Source organism: Dromiciops gliroides, chromosome 2, assembly GCF_019393635.1.
Source record: "Dromiciops gliroides isolate mDroGli1 chromosome 2, mDroGli1.pri, whole genome shotgun sequence".
In the NCBI taxonomy this organism is placed as follows: Eukaryota; Metazoa; Chordata; class Mammalia; order Microbiotheria; family Microbiotheriidae; genus Dromiciops; species Dromiciops gliroides.
Genome location: NC_057862.1, coordinates 377,706,660 through 377,730,546, shown reverse-complemented (window position 1 = coordinate 377,730,546; position 23,887 = coordinate 377,706,660). Strand labels below are relative to the sequence as shown.

Here is a 23,887-nt window from a genome sequence, read left to right as displayed (position 1 = left end):
ATGTGGCACAGTGGATAGTGTGACAGGTCTGTAGTCAGGAAGATGCATCTTCATGAGTTCAAATCTTCCTTCAGGTACTTACTAGCTGTGTGACCCTGGGCAAGTCACTTAACCCTGTTTGCCTCAGTTTCCTCTTCTGTAAAATGAGCTGGAGAAGGAAATGGCAAACCACTGCACTATCTTTGCCAAGAAAACCCCAAATGTGGTCATGAAGATTCAGACACAACTGAACAACCACAACAAATCTGCCTTTTTGTAACTTCCACTAGTAAGTAGTTTTAACTCTGGAGTCAAGCAGAACAAGCCTAACCCTTTTCCTCAGGACAGCCCTTCAAAAACATGAAGTCAGCTATCATGTCCACACTAAGTTTTCTCTTCTCCATGCTACATATTCTCATGTAGAATAATTTTTCAGTCCTCTCATCCTTAACATCAAACCTATATGTCCTTGAGAATGATCCTCCATGGTGGGCAAAGTATCATAGAATCAAAAACTGACAAAGCCCCTTGGGAGATTAACTAGTCTGTCACTCTGCCTCTGGGACACAGTCACACCCAAGAGAGATGACACCTGGTTGTATTTAAATAACTACCTCATTTGCTCATTCAAATGTTTCACATTTCTCATTATCAGGAATTTAATCACCCTCCATTTACAACCTAAATTCATTCTAAATTGATCAACTCTCTGAAAATGGGGTAAGGAAAGCTGGTTATCAACTTCCATAGAAGATCATATCACATTTTTGTAGACAGAAATTCTTTCCACAATGTAATAGCTAGAAGAGACCTTATGCCAGAGAATCTAAGAACTGAAAAAGACCACATAAAGTTAGCTAGTCCAAGCCCCTCATGTTGCAGAAAAAGTGATGGAAAAACTTGCCCAGGCTCACACAATCAGTCAGTGATAGGAACAGGATTAGACACAGGCCTTCTGAGTCTACCTGTGTTTCTCTTTCTGCTAATACTGACTAGCATCCATTACCCCAAATACAATAAAGCCCAGATAGCCTCTACATTGTTGGCAGGCTGGAAAAGGTTAAAAAAAAAAAAAAGAACAGCTCTTCTCCATAGGATGTTTATTTTGTAGGGGCTTCTAGGTAAGAAGGCCCTCCCTGGTTTGGGATGTGTGTGTGTGTGTGTGTGTGTGTGTGTGTGTGTGTGTGTGTGTGTTTTGACTTTGAGAAGTAGTGTCAAATAGTAGAAGAAAGAAGAGAACAGGACTGAGGAATCCTGGTTTCAAGTCTAGTGGTGTGGCCCTGAGAAAGCCTCTTTGCCTCAGTTCACTCATTTATGAAATGAGTTGTTCAGCTGTTTTTCCAGTTGTATCCAACACTTCATGACCCCATTTGGAGTTTTCTTGGCAAAAATACTGGAGTGGGTTACCATTTCCTTCTCCAGCTCATTCTACAGATGGGGAAACTGAGACAAATGAGGTGAAGTGACTTGCCTAAGTTCACAAAACTGGATGCCGAATTTGAACTTGGGTCTTCCTAGCTCCAGGCCTGGTACTTTATCCACTGCACCATCTAGCTGCCTGTAAAATGAGTAAGTGACACTAAATAGTCTCTCAAGTCTCTTCCAACTCTGACAATGTGTGTATTTATAAACAGAATATGGTCTTAAGGTCTTACATATAACTGTACAAGCCCTGAAAAAAATGGAAGAGAAGGTGGGAAATAGAGGAAGAAACAGAAGGTAATGGGACAGAAAAGGCTAGGGGGTTGGTTAGCTAAGAGCAAGGAGGAGAGTAATCTCACGAGTGAAATGAGAGAAGAGACAAAGAAGAGTCAAAAGGAAGGATCTTAACAAAATAAAAAGGAAATCATACTGCAGGCATAAACGAGTCAGTGTTTGTGCCTTGTTAAGATCCCAGTTCTAAGGGAGATTTTCCAAGGCAGACAGATTCCTGAGATGAGAATTAGGGGGTTGTGATTTCTGTTCTCTTGAAAAAGAGGCAGCCTCTTAGAGGTAAACAAAGGTCATCTTATCTCAAGGGTAAAAAGCATTGTCAAATTCGATGTGATACCAGCGCTATGCCTGCAGATATATTTATATGCATTCTCTCTCCCTCCAACTCTCCTTCGCTCCCCTCCTCCCATCACAGTTAGCTATTTCTGCTTAAGGAACAGGTCTGCATTGTTTTGATATATGAGTAGTAATTGGCATCATTACAGAGTGGTGATCTCATCCAGGTTCCTGCCTCTCCTCCCCTAGAGAATGAACGGCAGCAGTTTTCTGATGACTTACGACAGTTTTGAAATTCACTGGAGCCTCAATATTCCGCCGCCCCCTGGCCCTAAGGGGCCATGCTGTGGGGCCTTCTCCTGCTTGAGGATGGCTTATAATGAGGTGCCCTGGGTCCTTTAGGAAATGCCTCTCTCTTGGCCTCTTGGATGGGGTCCAAGGTGACCTTAGATCAGATTCACTCTGCACCAGGCACCAAAGAGCTCTTTGGCAAATAGATTTGGGCTGAGGGCTTCAGATTCATAAGAAGCAGGTCCAGGGCCAAGGCTAAGAGTGTTGAGCAGGAGGGGAAATGAGGGTAGTGACTTGCTTTCTCTGCCTCCTGCTTCTCAGGTTTTTAGATCATAAGAAAATTTCTTGGGCAGAAGAAGGGGGTGGGGATGGGGCAGTTAAAAAAAATGAAATGTTGAACATCATGCAAATATTTTTCTTCTCTTTCTTTCAGAAAGAAAATGCCAAACAGGGCAAGAAACTATAATAATGATGAACAACATAACAACAACAACAAGTTGTATTTCTAGAGCATTTGAATATGTACAAAATATTTTCTTCACAAAAAGCCTATGAGAGGAATAGTGTGAGTGTTGTTGTTATCCACTCATTTCAGTCATGTCTGACTCTTCATGGCCCCATCTGGGGCTTTCTTGGGAAAGATACTGGAACAGTTTGTCATTTTCTTCTCTAGCTCATTTTACAGATGAGGAAACTGAGGCAAACAGGCTTAAGTGACTTACCCAGGAGAGGCCAGATTTGAACTCAGAAAAACAAATCTTTCTGACTACAGGCCAAGCACTCTATTTTCTATGCTACCTAACTGCCTACTACAGGCATTATTTCCCCTTCTTTCTTACTCCCACTCTCACTTTTTACAAGTGATGAAATTGAGGCTCAGAGTAAGAGTTAGTCATGGGGAATGGGAATATGTCCTCTCACAAGGTTCTGTGAGAGTGGGGTATGTGTAATGTCCTACATTAGAGTGTATCCATGACCCTGCCTTCTTGTGCATTCACTTTATCCACATTCAATCACATATCTCCTCTTTTCCAAGCTTTTTATCATCCTTAATCAGTGACTCTACTCTTCATTGCCAATACATAAATAGGTATGGCTTCATTGAATTCAAGCAGAGGCTAGAGAGCCACAGGTCAGGGATGTTGAACCCTGCCCTGGGTGGAAAGTTAGACTAGAGATGATCTCAAAGTTCCCTTCTATAACTAAGATTCTATATTTCTCTTATCCAAGGCCCTAAGGTCTGGAGATCTGAAGTTGGCCAGGCACTTTTCTCACATAAGGCTTGAGAAATAGGTGATGCAAATATTATCTTCATTTTACAGGTTTAAATGATTTGCTGAAGGTCATGCAGCTAGTGGCTGAAGTAGAGACCAGTGTGTAGGTCTTTCAACTCTGATTCCCATATCACTAAACTTTGATATGTCTACATGAGACTGTCTTTATGCTGGGTCTTTAAACCCCATCAGGTAAAAAAAAAATAAATAGAAAGGTGAAGGTTGAGATGGTATATACTTAGGAGGGGTTACAAATACTGGACATCAAATGAAAAGATTTCTAAGACAAAGTGATCCTTTGGATGAGGGGCATTCAAAGGTATATCCTGAGACACACCAGAATCTATGTTCTTCAAGTATTGGGCCCAATCCCATCAGGTATGGCACCCACACCATCCCAACCCCATTCCTATTTCATAGCACCAATCCCACTTGGCTGGGGAGTTGGTAGGGTTTCCATACATTTCCACAGCACCACCACCACACCACCACCACTACCACCCTTCCACCATCTCATACCTATTTCATAGCCACCAGAACACTGCAACTTGAGATTGCTGTTGAGTTGATCGGGTAGGGAACATTGACCATGCATCTCTTTGCAAACATGGAAGGACCCACTCCAAGTACCATCCTTTCGGCAGTGAATCACATTACTTCCATGACCCTGAAAGACAGAGAGCAAACAATCAATCAGCAAGTTTTCATTAGGTATCTACTAAATTCCAGGTACTGGACTAGGTTATGGGGATATGAAGAGAGGGACAAAACAGCCCCTGCCTTCATGGAGCCTACATGGAGGGAATAAAGATTCATATAATGCTCACTGTGTGCCAGGCACTGCGCTAAGCATTTTTTTTTTTGGTGGGGTGGGGCAATGAGGGTTAAGTGACTTGCCCAGGGTCACGCAGCTAGCAAGTGTCAAGTGTCTGAGGCTGGATTTGAACTCAGCTTCTCCTGAATCCAGGGCCAGAGTTTTATCTACTGCACCACCAAGTTGCCCCCTAAGCATTTTTTTTTTAATTTTTTTTGTTTGTTTTTGTGAGGCAATTGGGGTTAAGTGACTTGCTTAAGGTCACACAGCTAGTAAGTGTTAAGTGTCTGAGGCCGGATTTGAACTCAGGTCCTCCTGACTCCAGGGCCAGTGCTCTATCCACTGCACCACCTAGCTGCCCCCCCCCAAGCTTTTTTTTACTAAGATTATTTCATTTGATCTTCACAATAACTTTGAGAGGTAGGTGTTCTTGTTATCCACATTTTACAGTTGAGGAAACTGAGGCAAACAGAGGACAAGCAACTTGTTCAAGAGGTCAGATCAGAACTTGGATGTTCCTGACACAGCCAATCACTCTATCCACTGTGACACCCATTTCCAGGGTAAGGAAAGATACAAAGTTTAGATAAAACTTAACTCATGTGTTCAAGGAGCATAGGTTCTACATATAAGGTATTTTATTTTTTCTGTTACGTGTAAAGATAGTTCTCAACTTTTGTTTATACAAGCTTTACAATTTCAGATTTTTCTCCCTCCCTCCCCTCCCTCCTCCCCTCCCCCCTCCCCTAGACAGTAGGTAATCTGATATAGGTTATATCTATATATCTATATACATATATAGATATATATATATACACACACACACATATATATATATATACACATAATAACATTAATCCTATTTCTGCATTAATCCTGTTACAAGAGAAAAAATCAGAGCAGTGATGCAAAACCTCAAAATAGAAAAAAAAAAAACAACAGCACCCAAAACAAAAGAAATAGTATGGTTCAATCAGCATCTATACTCCACAGTTCTTTTTTTTTTTTCCCTTGGATTTGGAGATCCTCTTCTATCATGAGTTCCCTGGAACTCTTCTGTACCATTGCATTGGTGAGAAGAATATAGTCCATCACAGTAGGTCAACACTCAATGTTGATGATACTGTGTACAATGTTCTTCTAGTTCTACTCATCTCACTCATCATCAGCTCACCTAAGACCCTCCAGGTTTCTCTGAATTCCTCCTGCTCATCATTTCTTACAGCACAATAGTATTCCATTGTATTCATATACCACAACTTGTCCAGCCATTCCCCAATTGATGGGCACCCCCTCAACTTCCAATTCCTTGCTACCACGTAAAGAGCAGCTATAAATATTTTTGTACATGTGGGTTCCTTTCCCCCTTCCGTGATTTCTTTGGGAAAAAAGACCCAAAAGTGGTATTGCTGGGTCAAAGGGTATGCACAGCTTTATCGCCCTTTGGGCATAATTCCAAATGGAGCATAGGTTCTAATAGAAAAAAGGGGAGTTCAATCATCCCCTTCATTTTCCATACTGGCTACTTTCATTATACAAATCAAAATAAGCTTTCTGGGACTTGTAATTTGAATGGTTCTTAATCTATCTCCTACTACACAAGTATTTCAACCCCCCACCCCCAATACAATTGCCTGGATTTGTAATAACACCTGCTTTTCCAAAAAGGAGGTAATCCAACTGATCAAACCCAAAATTCAATTGATCCCTTTGGATTTCCTAAAAGGCAAGGGAAGTTTGCTTTGTCTTGTACAAGTAGGAGTAGTAAGAGGGTACTAGGCCCCTGAAAAATTAAATGGGCAATCAAGGATATTCCCATTCCTAACAAACTGTTTCTTATTTAGTTAACCTCTCTGGTCCAGTTTTTTTTTTCCAGTTTGGAGTAGATTACCCCACCTTGTCTACCTCCCAGGGTTGGACATGGACAACAAATGGGTTAATTGGTTAATTAAAATATTTATTTGGTACTTACTGTATGCAAAGCATAATATTAGGCGTGGAAAGAAAATGAAAGTGAAGGAAAGAGTAGCAAGAGCTTGAAGGTGACAGAGTTGAGACTTCCAAGAGATGTAAATGTCTTCTTCCCCTTAATGAAATTAAGCATAGTTAAGATACCTAAGAATTTCCTTAGACTGTTTTAAAGGGGTGATCAAAGTTCTGCTATCAGGTTTTAAATTAAACTGTGGAATAAAAGTATAACCAAGGTGAAGAAAGAAACAATCGTATGACCTAGCTTGGCATGATCTGATAGCAGGGGAGGTGAGCTTCTCCAACTTGGCAATATTTAGGCAGAGGCTAGAAAACCACTTGATGGGTATGTTATAGTGGTGGTTCCTTCATATATGGGTTGGGCTAAAAGGCCTCTGTGAGTCTGTGACTTGAATTAGATTGGGAAGGATCTTGCCCAACCTATGTCAGGGAAACCATGCTTCATCTCTAGTCAGTTCTGCAAGCTGCACTGAAGCCATGTTTTTGACTGAATTTCCCAGGATGTACCTGGAGGAAAAGCAGAAGCACTGGTGACATATAGGGGTCATGATGATAGCTTTCATTTGTACATTGATTTAATGTTTGCAAGGTATTTTATATCAATTATCTTATTTGAGGTGGTGCAATGGATAGAATGCCAGCCCTGTAAGTAGGAGGACCTGAGTACAAATCCAGCCTCAAACACGCACTAAGTGTGTGACCCTAGGAAAGTCATTTAACCCTGATTGCCTCAGGTCCTTATGTGTAAAATGAGCTGGAGAAGGAAATGACAAATAGCTCTAGTATCTTTGCCAAGAAAATCCCACACTGGGTCATGGAGAATTGGTCACCAGTGGAATGACACAACAACAACAACCTTATTTGATTTTCATGAATCTATTAGATATTATTATTGTCTGATTTTATAGATGAGGAAACTGAGACTCAGAGAGTTTATGGCCCAAGACTATAAAGCTAAAATATCATGTGGAAATTGAACCCAGGTCTTCATAACTACAGTTCTAATACTCTGTCTACTATGATATGGTGCCCACAGATCTGCAGGCTATTTGAAACACTGGCCTGCTACGCTGGAATATAGAATTAGCTAAATGTATGAACATGGATGGGCAACTCATGGGCATGTCTGGACTTCTGTTTTCTCATCTCTAAAATGGGGACAGTAATAATTATATTATTCAGATCACAGTGTTATTGTAAGGAAAGGTCTTTGTAAACTTTAAATGTCTTAATGGAGTGACTAATAACCATAAAAATAAAATTAGGGTGTTGAATTTGACCTCTAAGGCTCTTTTCAGCTCCAGCATTTTATGATTATGATTCTGTGATTATAAAACAGCTGAGAGGAAACAGGATTTGAGAGAGAAAGGGGGCCTCTTGTTCTAAGTCCCACAGGCCAACAGGAGAAGGTCCAGGAAGTATGGTCACTCAGCAGTATTATTAGTCGAAATGTGTCTGGCATTGGAGCATAGGGTGGCCTTCCTGAACACACAGCTGCAGGGAACTTCATGGCGTTGAATCCCAAAGGTTCTGTGTGAACTCATGTCGGTTTATATGGGTTCACGTGGGTTCTCTCCTTACAAGCTTTGTATCTCAGACATGAGCAAACCCCAGATTCTCACTGACCCCCAACTGGGCCCAAGTCCCCAAGATTCTCCTGGTTTCTCTCAGAAACCAAAAATCGTCCCCAATTTTCCTGGAAACTTGGCTCAAGTTTACCCTGAGTTTGGCCCACAGACCTTAAAAGGTTTGCAGACCTCAGCATAATATAGGACAAAGCTGGCCCTAAAACCAGATTTGCAGCAGAGAGACTAAACCCTAACTTGGATTCTACTATGGGAATTTCAAACCAATATAACTTAAGTGAAGACCTGAGAAGTATATGAAGTGTGTTCCTTGGGAATAAGATAATGGAAAGATCTGAGGAGAATTTTCTAGAGAGTAGTGATCGGTCAGCAGTAGGCTACGCGTTGACAGAGAAGTAGCCATTCACACTAGGTTCCCAGAGCACAGGAGTGCTCTCATTTCTATACCACTCTACAGTCTGTAATGTGCTTTCTTCATACCAGCCCTATGGAGGAAGGAGTATACTATTATTGTCTCCATTTTATACAGAAGGAAATAGAGTTCATTGAATTTACTTGATTTGTTTGAAGCTGCTAGGTTGTGAAGTGTACTTGGAGACAGAACACCTGAGTTCAAATCCATTTTCAAAAACGTACTAGCTGTGTGACCTTGGTCAAGTCACTTAACCTCTATCCAGTTTTCTAATTTGTAAAGATGGGACAATAATAGCACTTATCTCCTGGAGTAGTTGTGAAAATAAAATGAGATGTTTGCAAAGTGCTTTGCAAACCTTAGAGTGTTATAGAAATGCTAGATATTATTATGATTGTTGTTATTATTGTTGATGGTTACACAGCTAGTAAGTAATAGACATGAATGAAACCCAAGTTTCTTGAATCTAAGTACAGTGCTCTTTCCACTATCCCATACAAGCTTCCTAAACTTTTTCTTTGCAAACCATAAAGGACTAAATAAATACCAGCTTTTATTATTGCTCTCAGGTATAGAGGACTAAGGAAAGTGGGCTTCTCTCTCATGAAAGGGAAAATAACAACAGGAATGAGGAATCCTGGTTCTGCTGCTGAGTAGCTGTGGTACCATGGGAAAATTCATTTATCTTCTTTGAAACTCAATTTCTTCCTCTGGAAAATGAGGCAGTTAGAGTACAGGTTCCCTAAATGACTCAAGCTTTGGTCTCAAAATGCTATGATTTTCTTCCCCCTCATTCTTTAATAAATTTAATTTTTTTTGATTAAATATTTCCCAATAACAAAATTTTAAAAAAATTGAGTTCCAAATTCTCTCCCTCCTTCCTGCACCTTTCCTCTCTTTGAGAAGGCAAGCAATTTGATATTGATTATAAAATGTGAAGTCATGCAAAACTATTTCTATATTATGCTATGATTTTCTAAGCTCCATGGCACTTTCTGGGCCAACTTAAGGGCAATCATGCTACTTTGTGGGCTTTTCAGCAACACAGTAACCATATGGCTTCTCCCTCCCCTTCTCCCAATGCCTGTATCTGCCTAGGGCTTCAGCATAATTCAACAAAGTGTATGGGGGTGGGGAGGAGGTGATATATGTGTGTATATGTTTGTGTGTGGGGAATATCAGAGGCAGTTAGTTTGCAAACTATCACTTATAAAGGTGAAAATACCATTACAGTAAACCTTTCTGTGCTTCCTGGAATGGGCCGGATGCATTACAGAATCCCAAATTGCCTTCCCCATATCCTTCTGGATAGCCTATTGAAAGCCTCTCTTAGGCAATCATTTTTCCTAGACTTTAGTTTGGCAGGGTCTTTTCTGTCCCTATAACTGCTGCCTAGGACCAAAGATTCTATAACTTGTAATGAGTACCATGGTCTCTCCTGGGAGGGTGGATCACTTACAAGGGAAAGGATCCTGGGTTTTAAGGCAGTGGGGTTGGTTTTAAAGCACAGCTATATGCCACTTACTGTCTCTTAACCTCTTGGGGCCTCAGTTTGTTCATCTGTAAAAAGAAAGGGATTAAATTTGATGGTCTCTGGGGTCCTTTCTGGGTCTTGAACTATGAGACATGGTTGGTCCTTTCATGATTCCTTGCTAAGCCAACATTAGCTTCTTGCTTGGGTACAGGCTTGAATTATCATCTACCACAACCTGAGGTACATCACAGATTTTAATCCTAAAATAATTAACATTTTTCTTTGGGTCAGCTCGAGTCAATATCTCCCCTTCCATCCACACCCTCCCATACATACTTTTGCTTTTATTTGTTTTCTGAAGGTCTTAGGAATATCTTTACTTAGGGTAAGATTTTCTATGGAAACCATGTGTGATCCTTGGGATATGGATGGAGGGGTGCAAGTTACCTTGAGGGGTACCATGGTTCTCATAACTCTAGAGAACACTTTATAAAGTCAGTTTGTTCTTGAGTGAGAGACTGATTTCTCCGCAGCTTCCAGGTAACCTCCACTTTTACCCCATCATGGACCACAGTTCATTTCATGAGGCGTACATGTCCTCTGTCTCATCACCAGTGTTACTCAGGTTTCTTTTCATAGCTTAGTCCTTTCCCCTCTCCCGTACCCATACCACAAGATTTCTACCTTTAATACTTTATACTCTTTTATTCAAGAACCTCAAAGTCTTTTATGAATGTTTAATTTGCAATATGCTGCCCTGGTCATAGAATCACACATTTAGAGCTGGAAGGGAACTCAATCATTTATTTATGGATTAAGAAACTAAGAAAACCAGAGGTAAAGTAGCTTAACCAAGGTCACACAAGTAGTCAATGGTCAAGCTGAGATCCAAATCCAGGTTCTCTAACTCCAAAGCCAATGCTCTTTCCACCACTCCAGGATATAAATAGATCTCACTTGGGATTTTTCTACTTGTTTGTGGGATTATGGATGATCAGAACTGGAATTGAATAAGGCCCTATGCTGAATGCTAAGGGAATAACAAAAACATTAACAAAGCAGCTGAGAATAGTCAAGCACCATCTAATCCAACCTCTTCCTTTGAAAAATGAGGAAACATTAAATGAACTGCCCAAACTCTCATAGACAAGCAGTAACAGAAGCTGAATTTGAACCTATATGTTCTACCCTACCACTCGTGGTTTTCTCCTTTCATGAGTTCTAACTATTGAATAAAACAACACCTGTATAGTTTCTGCTTTCTAGAATGCCCTGCCATCCATTGGGGAGGGAGCTGTCAAGCAGCTGGAGAGAAGAGTATATAAGTAAGTAAGAATAAATTCATTCTTTATGAAACATCACATATTCTTGGTGACATATACTTACAGTAAGAATAGGGGAGAGAACTCAGACATTATCAGCCAGAACATCAGAGGAATATCTTTTCTAATCTCACAACCCACAATCCCCAGGACTTTAGAACTAGAGATTACTGAGTCTAATTCCCTTATTTTATAGACGAGGCAGCTGATGCTGAGAAAAGAATTGACTTGCCCAAAGTCACATAGCTGTTTCGTGTCAGAGCCAGGAGTAGTGCACTTTTGCCTACAACACACTGATACAGTATATATTTGTGGCCTTTGTGATGCACTGTATCAGACTCAAATTTCATAGGATAAAGGGTCAAACGTAAGAATATCACAATGAAGCCTGTTGTTTTTAGGTCTTGGGTTGAGACAAGCAGATGTAACCAGAGCCTGGATAATTTACTACATCATACAGGAACCCAGACAAAAAAAAAAAAAGCATGTCTAAGAGAGCCAGCATGGAAGAGTGGATAGACAGCCAACCTTAGAGTCATGAAGATTTGGGTTCAAGCCCTGACTCTGATACATACCAGCTGTGTGACCATAGGCAAGTCATTTGACCTCTCAATGTTCTAGCCAACTCTCGAATACTGTAACTTCGAAATGCGTTGCTAAATGTGAATGAGTAGAAAGATTTTACACACAGGGAGTTCTCTATAGTAATAAGATCACAGATCTGAACCACACCACAAACTGAACCACAGTCCTAATGGGAAATACAGGTAGATTGGAGCCATAAACAGATGGGGTATACCTGTTTCCTCTACTCTCTCCTCCAGTGTGATCAGACAGTGAGAGATGAGGTTCTAAGCAGCAAAACCCCCAAACCATTCATATGAGAAGTAATGTTGAATGAACAGTGGAAAAAACACTGTATTTGGATGTTCAAGGCCTCTGGTTCAAATCCCTGTTTTGCTCTTTCAAATGGTTGTAGTTCTAGAGTTGCCAGGAACCTTTGAAGCTATCCAGAGTCCACTGTCTTCATTTTAGAGAGATATGGAATTAAGTGATTTGCCTAAGATTACACAAGTAATCAGCTATGTCAGATGTGGTGTTCAAACTCAGGTCCTCTGACTACAAGGTCAGTGTTCATTCCACACTACCCTACTGCCTCTCATTTATGAGCTGTCAAATTAGACAACACACTCCTTCCTAAGTCTCAGTTTCTTCATGTGTAAAATGACCTCTGAGGTTCATTCTTGTTCTAAGTCTTATGGACCTATAATAAACTTCTTGAGAATTATATAATAAACAAAGAAATGGTGGAGAGGGGGAGGAAGAAGAAAAAAGTGTTTGCTTGAGAATATAAGCTCTCAGAAATATTTAGTTTAAATGCTATCTTTAACAAAGGACTGTGGTAAACATGCACAATAATCATTATTTCCATTATAATCATGCCTACATGTTTACTAGGCATGCATTTCTTTTCAATAGTTTGCAGTAAAGCATTTGGAAAAGTTCAAAACACAGTCCAATACATCGTGCATGTTTGAAACAAGGCACGTTTCCCAATGTCCAGAATAGAAGAGCTGGCTAGATAGAAGAGATTGGGCTTTGAATGTCCCATACTATCCTCATTTTCTGTGTTTACAGGCAGCAGAGGGAATCTGAGGTGAATACTAGAATTGGCTCTCAGGTTGTTGGTCTGAGGGTAGAGGAAATTCATTTTCAGTATAACCTCAGAAATGTCAATTGTATTAGAAGCCATTTGGCAAGGAGCACTTCATTCTTTGAACTGACAAGCGATACCCTTCTCTCCTGCTTCCAGGTTCCTGCTCATATTGCCAAACAGCCCTTCTGGAGTCCTCCGATAAATTTACATTTTCCTCTCTTTAAATACAAGCTGGCCATGAAAGGAACTTGGCAGCCTTCAGACAGACTGGGTTTCAGTTTGATAACATGACCACGGCCAGAATATTATTTGGCCTTGCTGCTACAGCGGCTTGTGTAACACTTACTAACATTTTTTTCTGAAAGCAGTCTAAGGGGATCATGGCATCCGTCCCTTCCCACCTCTGTCCTTTGCCCCCTTTCTTCCTTCTTGGTATGTACACATGCCTATGTCCAGAAACACACATATTCATTGCATTCAAGGATTCTTGAGTTGCATCTACCGGCCAATCAAGTTTAAAAGAAAATCTGGACCCTTGGTCCAGAGACCAAATAACCAATTTAAGTCTATTCAGGGCTGAGCTAATGGGAAGGGGTTAGACCCAGGCTTTGAAGCCTACTTTAAGTTCAATAGGAACATAGCATTTTGATTGGATACTTGATGCTAAATTCAGTTTTTTTGTTTGTTGTTTTGTTTTTGCAATAAATTCAGTTTTGATTGGCACTGGTACATGGACTAAATGGCCCTGTACAGGTTTGGCTCCATGTTTTGTGTGACTGTATAAAGAGCCAATCATTTTATTCTTCTAGTCGCATTTGTGTTTCTCTGTTTATATTGATGGGTCATATGTAGAATCACAAATCTCTAGAATGACCAATCTACCCCTAAACTCTACCTGTAGGTATTTAGGTGAATCTGAGGACAAAGGCAGTGTGGTAACAGAGAACACTAGCTTAGAAGTCAGAGGGACTGGATTTGAATCCTGGCTTGGTGCTTTACTATGTGTTCAAGCTTCAGCAAGTTATCTGTCCTGTCATGGCCTCAATTAATTCATCTACAAAACGGGAGGAGGGAGGTCAGGAAATATGACTGCTAATATCTCTTTTGGCCCTACATTTATGATCTTATGGTAAGATACATGTTGGCATCTTACTCAAGTTGCTGCTTCCAAATTCAGCAGGAAATGTACTTCCTGAAACCAAGCACCAGCTTAGTTGGCTAAGAGGCAGCATTCTACTCTGCCATGAAGCAAATTCAAACTATTTGTGAATTTTTTGTTTTCTACAAAACCAAACAATGAAACACTCTACTTTTTTATCCACAATGTAAGTGAAATCCATAGTTGTGTGCCCTTTGACAAATTACTTCACTCCCATCACCAACAGTTGTAAAGAGGGTGTTTGACCAAGATAATCTCTAAAATCTTTTTGCTCTAGAACCTATTATTTCAGCATTTTATAAGTAGGAACTGAAACACTACTTCTTATTAGATATATAGCCTAATAATGCTTGTGAGTTCTTAAATGTTTCATTTTACTCACTGATCCCCAGTCATTTTGTAGAGAAGTTGCACTACTTGAGTATGATCTTCCTCTATGAAAGCAGAATTACAATTTTTTCTTAGTGGTCTAACCTCAGCCACTAGTGGACCTTAATTTCCTCACTGATAAAATGAGAGATGGAGAGAATGTTGGGCTACATGACCTCTAAAGTCCTTTGGTGCTCTAAGACTCTATGATCTTCGGGGTGGGGCAGGGGGAGTAGCTAAGTAGAGCAGTGGATAAACACTGGCCCTAGACTCAGGAGGACCTGAGTTCCAATCCAGCCTCAGATACTTGACACTTACTAGATGTGTGACCCTGGGCAAGTGACTTAACCCTTATTGCCCCACAAAAAATAAAATAAAAATGAAATAAATCTCTATGATTTTCACCCTCAAAATGGGGAATAATTCTTTAACAGGACTAACTCCCAGGGGTGGACTGATGATCAAATGAAAAATGTATTTGAAGGCATTTTAAAAAATTAAAAATTCTATTGAATCTGTCCAACCAAATAGGAAAGGACCTATTTATACAAGCATATTTATAGCAGCAATTTGTGGTGGCAGAGAATTGGAGATTAAGGGGATTTCTGTCAGCTGAGGAATGACTGAATAAGTTATGGCTTATGATTGTGCTTTAAAAATACTATTTTTCCATGATAAATGATGAGCAAGATGATTTCAGAAAAACCTGGAAAGACTTCATGAACTGATGAAAAATGAAGTGAGCAGAACCAGGAGAACATCATTCACAATAAAGGCAATATTGTATGATGATCAAATTGTGAATTCAAGTCAATCCCAAAGGACTTATGATAAAAAATGTTATCCTCTTCCTGAGAAAGAACTGATGGAGTCTGAATGCAGTTCGAAGCATAATATTTTTCACTCTGTGTGTGTGTGTGTGTCTGTCTGTCTGTCTGTCTGTCTGTGCATCTGTGTTTTGGTCTGTTTTCTTTACAATACGACTAATATGGAAATATATTTTGCATGATTGTGCATTATAATCTATATCAAATTGCTTACCATATTGGTGGGGTTGGGGGGAAAGGAAGAAAATTTGGAATTCAAATTTTTTTTAAATGTTAAAAATTGTTTTCACATGTAACTGGAAAAAACAAAATTTAAAAAAAATAAAGAAAAGAAATTGTCCAACCTATTGCTGCCAGACTATTCTCCCTAAATGATCTTTTTCATTATGACTTTTTCCACCTAAGAAATGAACAATGGCTTCCTGTAGCTTACCGCAGAGGTGTTAAACATTTGGCCCACAAGCCACATGTGGCCCACAAAGCCACATGCAGTCCCAAACACTTCCTAGTGGGGCTAAACCAGATTAAAATATAGTTCTTATCTGATTTTAACATGTTGATGCATTAATTTTTTTTTAAAGAGCTATATAAACATGTGTGGTTTTCTAAGTCAATATGTGGCCCACAGGGATCTTTAGGCATGGTTTATTGGCCCCCATTTCTATTTATTTGATACCACTGGTCTACTGTATTAAGTCTAAACTCTTCTGGCTGGCTTTCAAAACAGGCTTATCTAATACAACCTCCCATGATTTCCTAATGCATGCCTGTTCTCCTGCTGTCTCCCTACCCCAACTCCGTGCCCTAGTTCCTATTGTTTTCCCCCTCTGGAATATCTTCTGTGTCCCTCTCTTTTAATGGACTAGGTCCTTCCCCTTTTTCATGGCTCAATTCAAGTTGCTACCTAGTCCATGAAGCCTTCCTGACTATTTTTGGCCACATGGAATTATACCTCTTATTAATTCCCATGGGACTTGGAGTCATTACTACATCTCTTAGTACTTAAATTGATGTTTATTCCACATGAGAAATTTATGTTTTTTCAGATACATTATAAGTTCATAGTAAGCAAGGACCACATTTTAGTTCTCTTTTATATGATATGAACCATAGGGAGGAATATAAGAAGTTTTTAATATATACTTGATTGTTTTATCAAAATAATAATTATCCCAATCAACATTGTTATTATTGTATCCTTAGAACTAGAAAGGACCATGGTGCTTATTTAGTCAAATCTGTATTTTACAGATAGGAAAATGAGGCCAAGAGGGTAGAATGATTTGGTCAAAGTCATGTAAGTAGTAAGCAACAGAGCCAGGATTCAATTTTAGGTCTTCTGGTTCCAGTTACATCATAAATTCAAGTGTACAATTCTATCACCATCATCACCACCACCATTACCATGTTCATCAACAATAATATACTAACTTAATAGTATTTGAGATAGGACTTACAGAAATATCTAAATTTGTATTCCACTTGTAAAATATGTTTGTGGTACCCTAACAGCCTTACTCTACGGTTCCATGGAACACAATCAGACAAGTCTTGGCATCTAGAACTTAAGCTCTCCAGGTACTTGGAGGAGTGAGGATATCATTAAAGGCTGGAGTCAGGGAACAATTCATAGAGGAGGTGAGCTTGCACTTTAAAACATCAAAGAAAGAAGGAGAAATTTGAAACTGTTTATTACTCAGTTCTGTGATGAAGGACATGGCCCAGAACTCTACACACAGCAGCCACTTAATAAATGTTGGTTGAATGGAGAAGGGGGGAATGGAATAAGCATTTTTAAAGCACCTACTAAATGCCAGGCACTTGCCAAGCACTTTACAAATATTATCTCATTTGATCTTCACAATAATCTGGTGAGGAAAGTGCTATAATTGTCCACACTTAATAGTTGAGGAAAACAGAATTTAAGTAAGACAAACATAGGTTTAGTGAATGGATGAAAGTACTTACTGAAGAAATGTCACTCTCCTCACACTTGATCCTGCACTCACTGTTGAACTGGAAACCATTGGTACACTGGTACAGCCCGTGGAATTTGGGTGGGGGTGGGTCACATGTCACAGGGACACAGGCTCCTTCCAGCCAGCTGCCATCTTGAGTGCACTGGATCTTGAATGCCCGTCTTCCATGAAGAAATGAGAGAAATCATTTGAGAGAGTGCCTTGCACATAAACAGTATTTAATGTTTTTGAATGAACTGAGTGGGTGATCAGATTAATTTCTGATCCAAAACATTCAAATTTGAATGTCAAACTTCAAGGAGCAGACATCACATTGAAAGTATATATGAATTAAGTTTAGTCTGACTGTTTATAAGGAGTTTGCCAATATACCTCCTATGTATAGGAGGCTGAAGGATGACAATATCTGTCTACTAATGAATAAGGTTTTATGACTTAGAGCTGATGAGGACCTTAGCAATCATCTAGTTCATCTAGTTCTAAACTGAAGTTTAGAGAGGTTAAGAAATGTGCCTGGGGTCCCACAGGTAGGAAGAAATAGAGACAAAATTTGAACCCAGGTTTTCTGTCTCCAAGTCCAAAGTTCTCTCTGCTACACTAAAGAAGCCTCCCTCAATTCAAGGGAGGCAGGATCTTGATCTAAAACTAAGATTCACAAATATTAAGTTAACTTTATGATTGCTAGGCTAATAATGTTATTTAAAGTTCAAAGGGACCTTAGGGGGAAAAAATCTAGTCTGATATCTTCATTTTATATATGAGGAAACTGAATTCCAGAAAGATAGTGATGTTAAAATGTGAAGGTGTGACATGTGGGAAAAGGATTAGGTTTCTTTTGTGCAATTCCAGAGAGAACTAGAACCAATAAATAGGTGTTTGCTGTAAGATAGTAGATTTCAGTTCACTATAAAAGAGAACCAATAGAACCACACCAATGGAAGGAATTCTCTTGAGAGACTGTGAATTCTCTGACTCTGGAAGTGTTCAAATAGAGGCTCAATGGTCATCTCTTAGGGATGTTGTAGGGGGATGCTCTTGTATTTGGTGCCCCTTTAGCAGCACAGGCTTGCTGCCCTAATAGGCAATCTGCACATAGTTTTTGATTGATGCATTGACTATACTCTAGAAGCCACAACAGAACAACATACAATAATGGATTCTCTGAGATGCTATGAAAATGTATTCATCTAACACACAATAATAGATTCAGATGCCCACTGACCAACTTTCCTTTCTCCACGTGCCCTGCTTACATTTTCAGCTTCACTTACTTCTTTGACTTCCGAGAGGAGCCAGGCACGTGGTACCCTGGTTTACATTTGTACTTGCAAAAGGAACCCACTTTGTGCTTGTCCTCCCGGCACCGAGCAGTCTGGAGATCAGCATTGGGCACAATGGGAGGGGCCAGGCACATCAGTTCACAAAGTGCCTCCGGGAAGGACCACAACCCATCTTCCATACATGTCAGGAAGCTATTGTTTCCTGTTCGGAAGATGTATTTAGAATTAGCATTAGACATCGATGGGAGAAGAACTATACCACCTTTATTAACCATATGAATTATGTCAAATTAGAACTTTTTTCAAGTTAGGATTTAATTTGGAATACAGAATGCTGAAACACAGCATGTTAAGGCTTTGAGAAACATAGAATATGTCTGAAAACAGAATGTGGAATTCAGGAGATATAAATTACCTTAGAAATCATCTAGTTTATTAGCTATATCTCATAGAGGAAAATGATGTCAATAGATATGAAATGGTTTACTCAAAGTCACATAGAGAAACAATCTGCCAGAATCATGACTACTGTAGAAACCCACGTCCCCTAACTTTCAAGTCAAAGAATCCTGCTATGCTATCAAGTGGACCTGGAGGGTCATCTTCTCCCCAGACTTCATTCTACATATAAGAAGCCTCAGGTGAAGAGGGGAAAGGAGAAGTAACTGACCCAAATAAGAGGAGGTAGCCTCACTTGAAATCAGGACCTAGTAACAAATTTCACAATGGTATGCTCATAACACAAGACCAGTTAACTCTTCTCTCTGTACTTTTATGGCTCCATCTTAAAGAATGGAGATGTTGTCTAGCTTTCCTGGGCCTCTGGGGCAATCTCATATGCCTTCTGGTCCTTAAGTTGAGTTGCTGAAAATCATACTTTTTAGATACTAGTGTTAGGCTAAACCCTACTGAAGGACCCATATGAATGACACTTCCAAACACAGCCCATGCCTGTACTGATAGCTGTTTTGACCATCATCAGTAAACTGGTTTACTTGGGTTTTGAAAGCAAAAGTAAAACACAGTGAGGTTGTCCTCATCCTGTCAGATGATATATTACAGTGAAGCAGCTTGGCCAAAGCTTCTCTAAGACAAGAAAGGAGAAGCAACTCACATTTCTCAACATCCTTCTTGTCACTGGCTTATTAAGGAATGGTGTTGACAAGCTTCAAGAGACATCTCATGTTGGAAGGATTCAGGGATTAAAGGGAAATTTACTGACATAAATTGCAGAGGCAGTCAAAGATCATAGGGTCTAGAGCTGGAAGAGAGCTTGGAGATTATTTAGCCCAATCCACTCATTTTATAGACAGGGAAACTGAGGCCTAGAGAGAACTTACCCAAGAACATATAGGTAGTAAGTAGAAAAGAAACCCCACATTTAAAACCCAAGTTTCTAACTTTAAATCTAGCTCCTTTTCCATTAAATCATGCTCAGATCTCCCACAAAGCAACATAGAACATCTCACATTTTGCTTCCTCCCCATTAAGCTGTATTCTCCCTTTCTCTCATTCCTTTGCACATTTATCAAATTAGCAAGGTGATCCTCTTCAGTACATGACTCCTTTTCCTCCTCCTTCTCCTCATCCTTCTCTTGCATGATTCATCCAGTGAGTGAAATAAAGGCCAGTGTCTACAAACACGGCAGATGCTTCTGTGTTGATGAACTGTTATATTACAAACTCTGGACAGTTTGACGTCAACAAATAGATGAGCCAGCAAGAATGAGAGGATGATTCATTCAGTTTCCTGCAAAGTGATGAGGCTTCCTGGGCATCAGGGACTACATGCTCCAATCACTTCCTTTTGTCTTACCTAGTGATGTTCACTTAGTACCATTGTCTGGAAACCACTGAAGGTATTGGAGCCAGACGTTCCATTATGTAGAGACACTGAGTCTAGGTCATAGGTCAGGCTACTGCCCAGTAGCCCATGGCCCAAGAAGGACTTGGAAGGGAACATAAAAAGAATGTTTCTGGGGTTATGACCTATTAGTGAGTTTGAGGAAGAGATCTGGCATTTTTTCCCCCTTCATGAGTAAAGAATCCAAGTTTACACCATTGGTCTAAGTTTTAACAGAGAAGTGGAGATCCCTAATGACCTAAAGGAATAGTTTGGAGTTAATTAGAACAGAACATTTTAGCCTGGAAGGAATTAGAGAGTAGCAGAAGCTAGATTCAAACCCAGGTTCTTTGACTACAAATCCACTGGATGTGTAATGGGTATATTAGGAAAGAGAGGGACCCCCACACCTTATTAGTGAAGGATTGCTGGTGCTGGCATAGAAGCGAAGTGTCAAATTTATTCATGGAGAATAAAAGAAAAGCAGATCATTGGGGTACCAAATGATAAATAGACACAACAACAGTATTCAGCAGACTGAAAAAAACCTGGAAATCAAGGGATCAAGCAGAATGAAAAAGAAGGTAGATCTGGGAGAAGGTGAGGAAGGATCTGTAAGAGGGAACAGAATAAAGGAAGAGAGTTATTTGGGAATTAATTAGCAAGAACAAGGAGAAGAGGGGAAAAAGCTTCAAGTTGATTGTTGCACGCTAAGAAATACATCTGAACTCGTCATGGTTATTAGGCCAGTGAAACAATGAAGAAGACAAAAGCAGAAGAAATCAAGTTCTCATACAAAGAGTTGGCTTTTATGTTGATGGTGTACCTAGAGCTCATTCCCAGGCTCCAGGGATATCAAAGGGTTAAAAAGAAACTATGTTCTTCACGTGGCAATTCCAAAAAAATCTGTCAATTGTTCATTAAAATTAGGCCCTCCTGGTAAAAAGTGTGGGCAAATTCTATCTCACTTGGATGGTTGAATTGTCTAAATTTTTATATGTCTAAAGAGAATAAAACTAATGGACATCCATGATCAAGTCTATAAAGTCCGCTGAGAAAGAGACAGAGAGACAGAGTCAAAGACAAGGAGAGAGACAGATACAGAGACAGAGACACACACAAAGACAAACAGACAGAGACAGAGACAGAGACAGAGAGACAGAGACAGAGACAGAGACAGAGTCAGAGAGAGAGAGAGAGAGAGAGAGAGAGAGAGAGAGAGAGAGAGAGAGAGACTAGTGAATTCATCTCCAAAATAATAATAGTTGTCATCTCTACATGGCATGTTAAGGTTTACAAAGTGTTTTATTATCAATGATCTCATTTGAGCAATGACCCTTTGAAGCTAGCAGGGCAAGGTTAATTACCTCTGGTTTTCAGATGAGGGAACCAAGGTCCAGAGAAGTGAAATGTCTTGTCTAAGATCACACAACTGGCAAATGACAGAATGAGGATCTGAACCCAAGTCTGCTAATTCCAAAGTCAATGCTCTTGACAACATGCCAAGTTTTCTCTCTCATATACAACAGGGGACCCAAAAAGGACACATCTGCATAGTTCCCTCTTCAAAGGAAGTCCTCCCATGACCCATCTTTCAAAGTAGCATCTTAAATTGATGTCCTTTGGTAAGCTATGATTTCACCAACTTCCCATCTAAGGGGAGGGATTTGTGATCTTCACCCACTTGATATAACTGAAAAGGTATTGATTTATACAAACATCTCTGCAAGGTCGGGAGCTTACAGAGCTTCAAAACACTGTGCAAACCTTAAAGCTATAAAAAGTAACAGTGAACACCCTTTTATCCTGCCCTAAAACAAGAATCTTAGGATGTAAGAGCCAGAAAGGACCCTAAAACATAGAACATCATAATGGAGACTGTTACTTCCAGAAGGAGCCTGAGAGACTAGCTTAACCCCCTCATTTTACAAAGGAAGAAAATGAGGCCTGGAAGGGGAATGGAAAGGGGAGAGTGATGGACCCAAGGCCACATAGTACCAGATTTTTTACTAACAGATTGGTCTTCTGACTCCAAGGCCAGTGCTCTTCCGACTCTGGTAAAAAAAATTATGTCTCATTACACTGAGAAGACAGATGGCTCTCCTACAGGATGAGACACAAGATGGGAAGTGGAGAGCAGGTCAGTACATTGTCATTGGACTGGAAGGAAAGGGGTGAGGATTTAGGCAGGGTTGAGAAGAATGCACTTCTACCATATCTTTCTGCAGGCTATAATGGAAAGAGCATCCTCACCTTTTCTTTGACACTTTCAGAGACCTTGAGTTAGAGAATTTTCTGAATATCATAATACATCATGAATTTAATTCATTAAAGTGGAAAACATGGCACAGTAAGAGTCTTGAGCTGGGGAGTCAGGGTAACTGAAATCAGTACACAATGGTGGAAAAAATCCTGGCTCTGGAGCCAAAAGACTGGGTTCAAATACCACCTGTGACTTTGACCAGTTGTATGACCTTAGGTTAGTTATTTGCCCTCTCACTTTTCTTTTCTGGGAAATGAGGTGGATTAGATTATTTCTAAATTTGAACATGTGAGATCACTGAGTTTTAGGAGATCTGAGCAACCAGGTAAGGTTTCTGAAGAAACCACAAACTAGACTTGATCACTAGAAAAAAAGAAAAAGAACCGAACCCTGGAATTTCTTACTTACATGAGGAGAGCCCATTCTGAAAATAGGCTATGCAATCCTCACTGCCTATACACAAATACAATGCTCAAGAAAGCTATGACTGTCCTAAGGCCCAAGTAGAGAAGGAAGCATATGCAAGAAAAGAGGAGCTATAAGCTTCCTATGAAAGAGGGCATCTAAACACATTGATGTGGTTACTGCAAAGGCAGGAAACTTGAATTTAGCCCACTATGACACTGACCTTAAAGGGAGAGGGGGGTCTAACAGAAAAATGGAGGACACAGAGAAAGCTTGGAGCTAGGAACTCCCTTCACACTCTCCTACCCCCAAAGTTCTAATGGAAGAAGGGTCTACCTGAGTCACCAAATCTTTGTGAAGAAAAACCTTCTTCCTGCCCTTGATTCTAGCTGGTCCAGGCACGACTCTTTTCCTAGGTTTTTGAAGACAGAGCACCAGGTGGGATTGACAATCAGTATGTTTCAAGACAACAATCAGTCCAAACGGGCGAATCCTCCCAGTGGCATCCATGTGTGATTATTAAGGATATGAGCAATTAACATAAATGATCAAGGTGATCATTCTCCCGGGGACCTCTTTTCTATTGTGGGGGCCTCTGACACCCCCTTGAGAGACAGTATGCAATAAGGGAACATGGAGAAAAAGGAGGCTGGTAGAGAAAGATACAGCCAGGTGGGTGCAAATCATTCTGATTAGAAATTATTATTAACCAAAATAAAAATGCTAATAATCAATGCTAATTTATGCAGCTTCCATCCCCAGGGGCCTCTGATTGAGATGAGGAGTGTGATTTCCGTCTGGAGTTATTAATACACCTCACGTCTTAGGAAGCTCAGATAAGTAGGGAAGATTAGACGGGATGCTTGTTGGTGGTGTTAGCATTCCCAATGGTTCCCAGGCCTCACTGGAACCTCCAAGCTGTTACCCTCTCCTCTCCTCTGAAAAAACCAGGCACTTCAATAAGTTCTTGGTATT

The 23,887-nt window shown here is 40.1% G+C and overlaps 1 protein-coding gene across 1 annotated transcript in view; it reads right to left on the bottom strand.

The window, feature by feature from the left end:
• The window catches only part of PAPPA (pappalysin 1), a 290,144-nt gene that overhangs the window by 33,143 nt on the left and 233,114 nt on the right, over window positions 1-23,887 (bottom strand). The window contains 3 exon segments of the mRNA XM_043980172.1: window positions 4,053-4,200; window positions 17,111-17,282; window positions 18,393-18,603. Of these exon segments, the coding sequence (XP_043836107.1) occupies window positions 4,053-4,200; window positions 17,111-17,282; window positions 18,393-18,603 (531 nt within the window).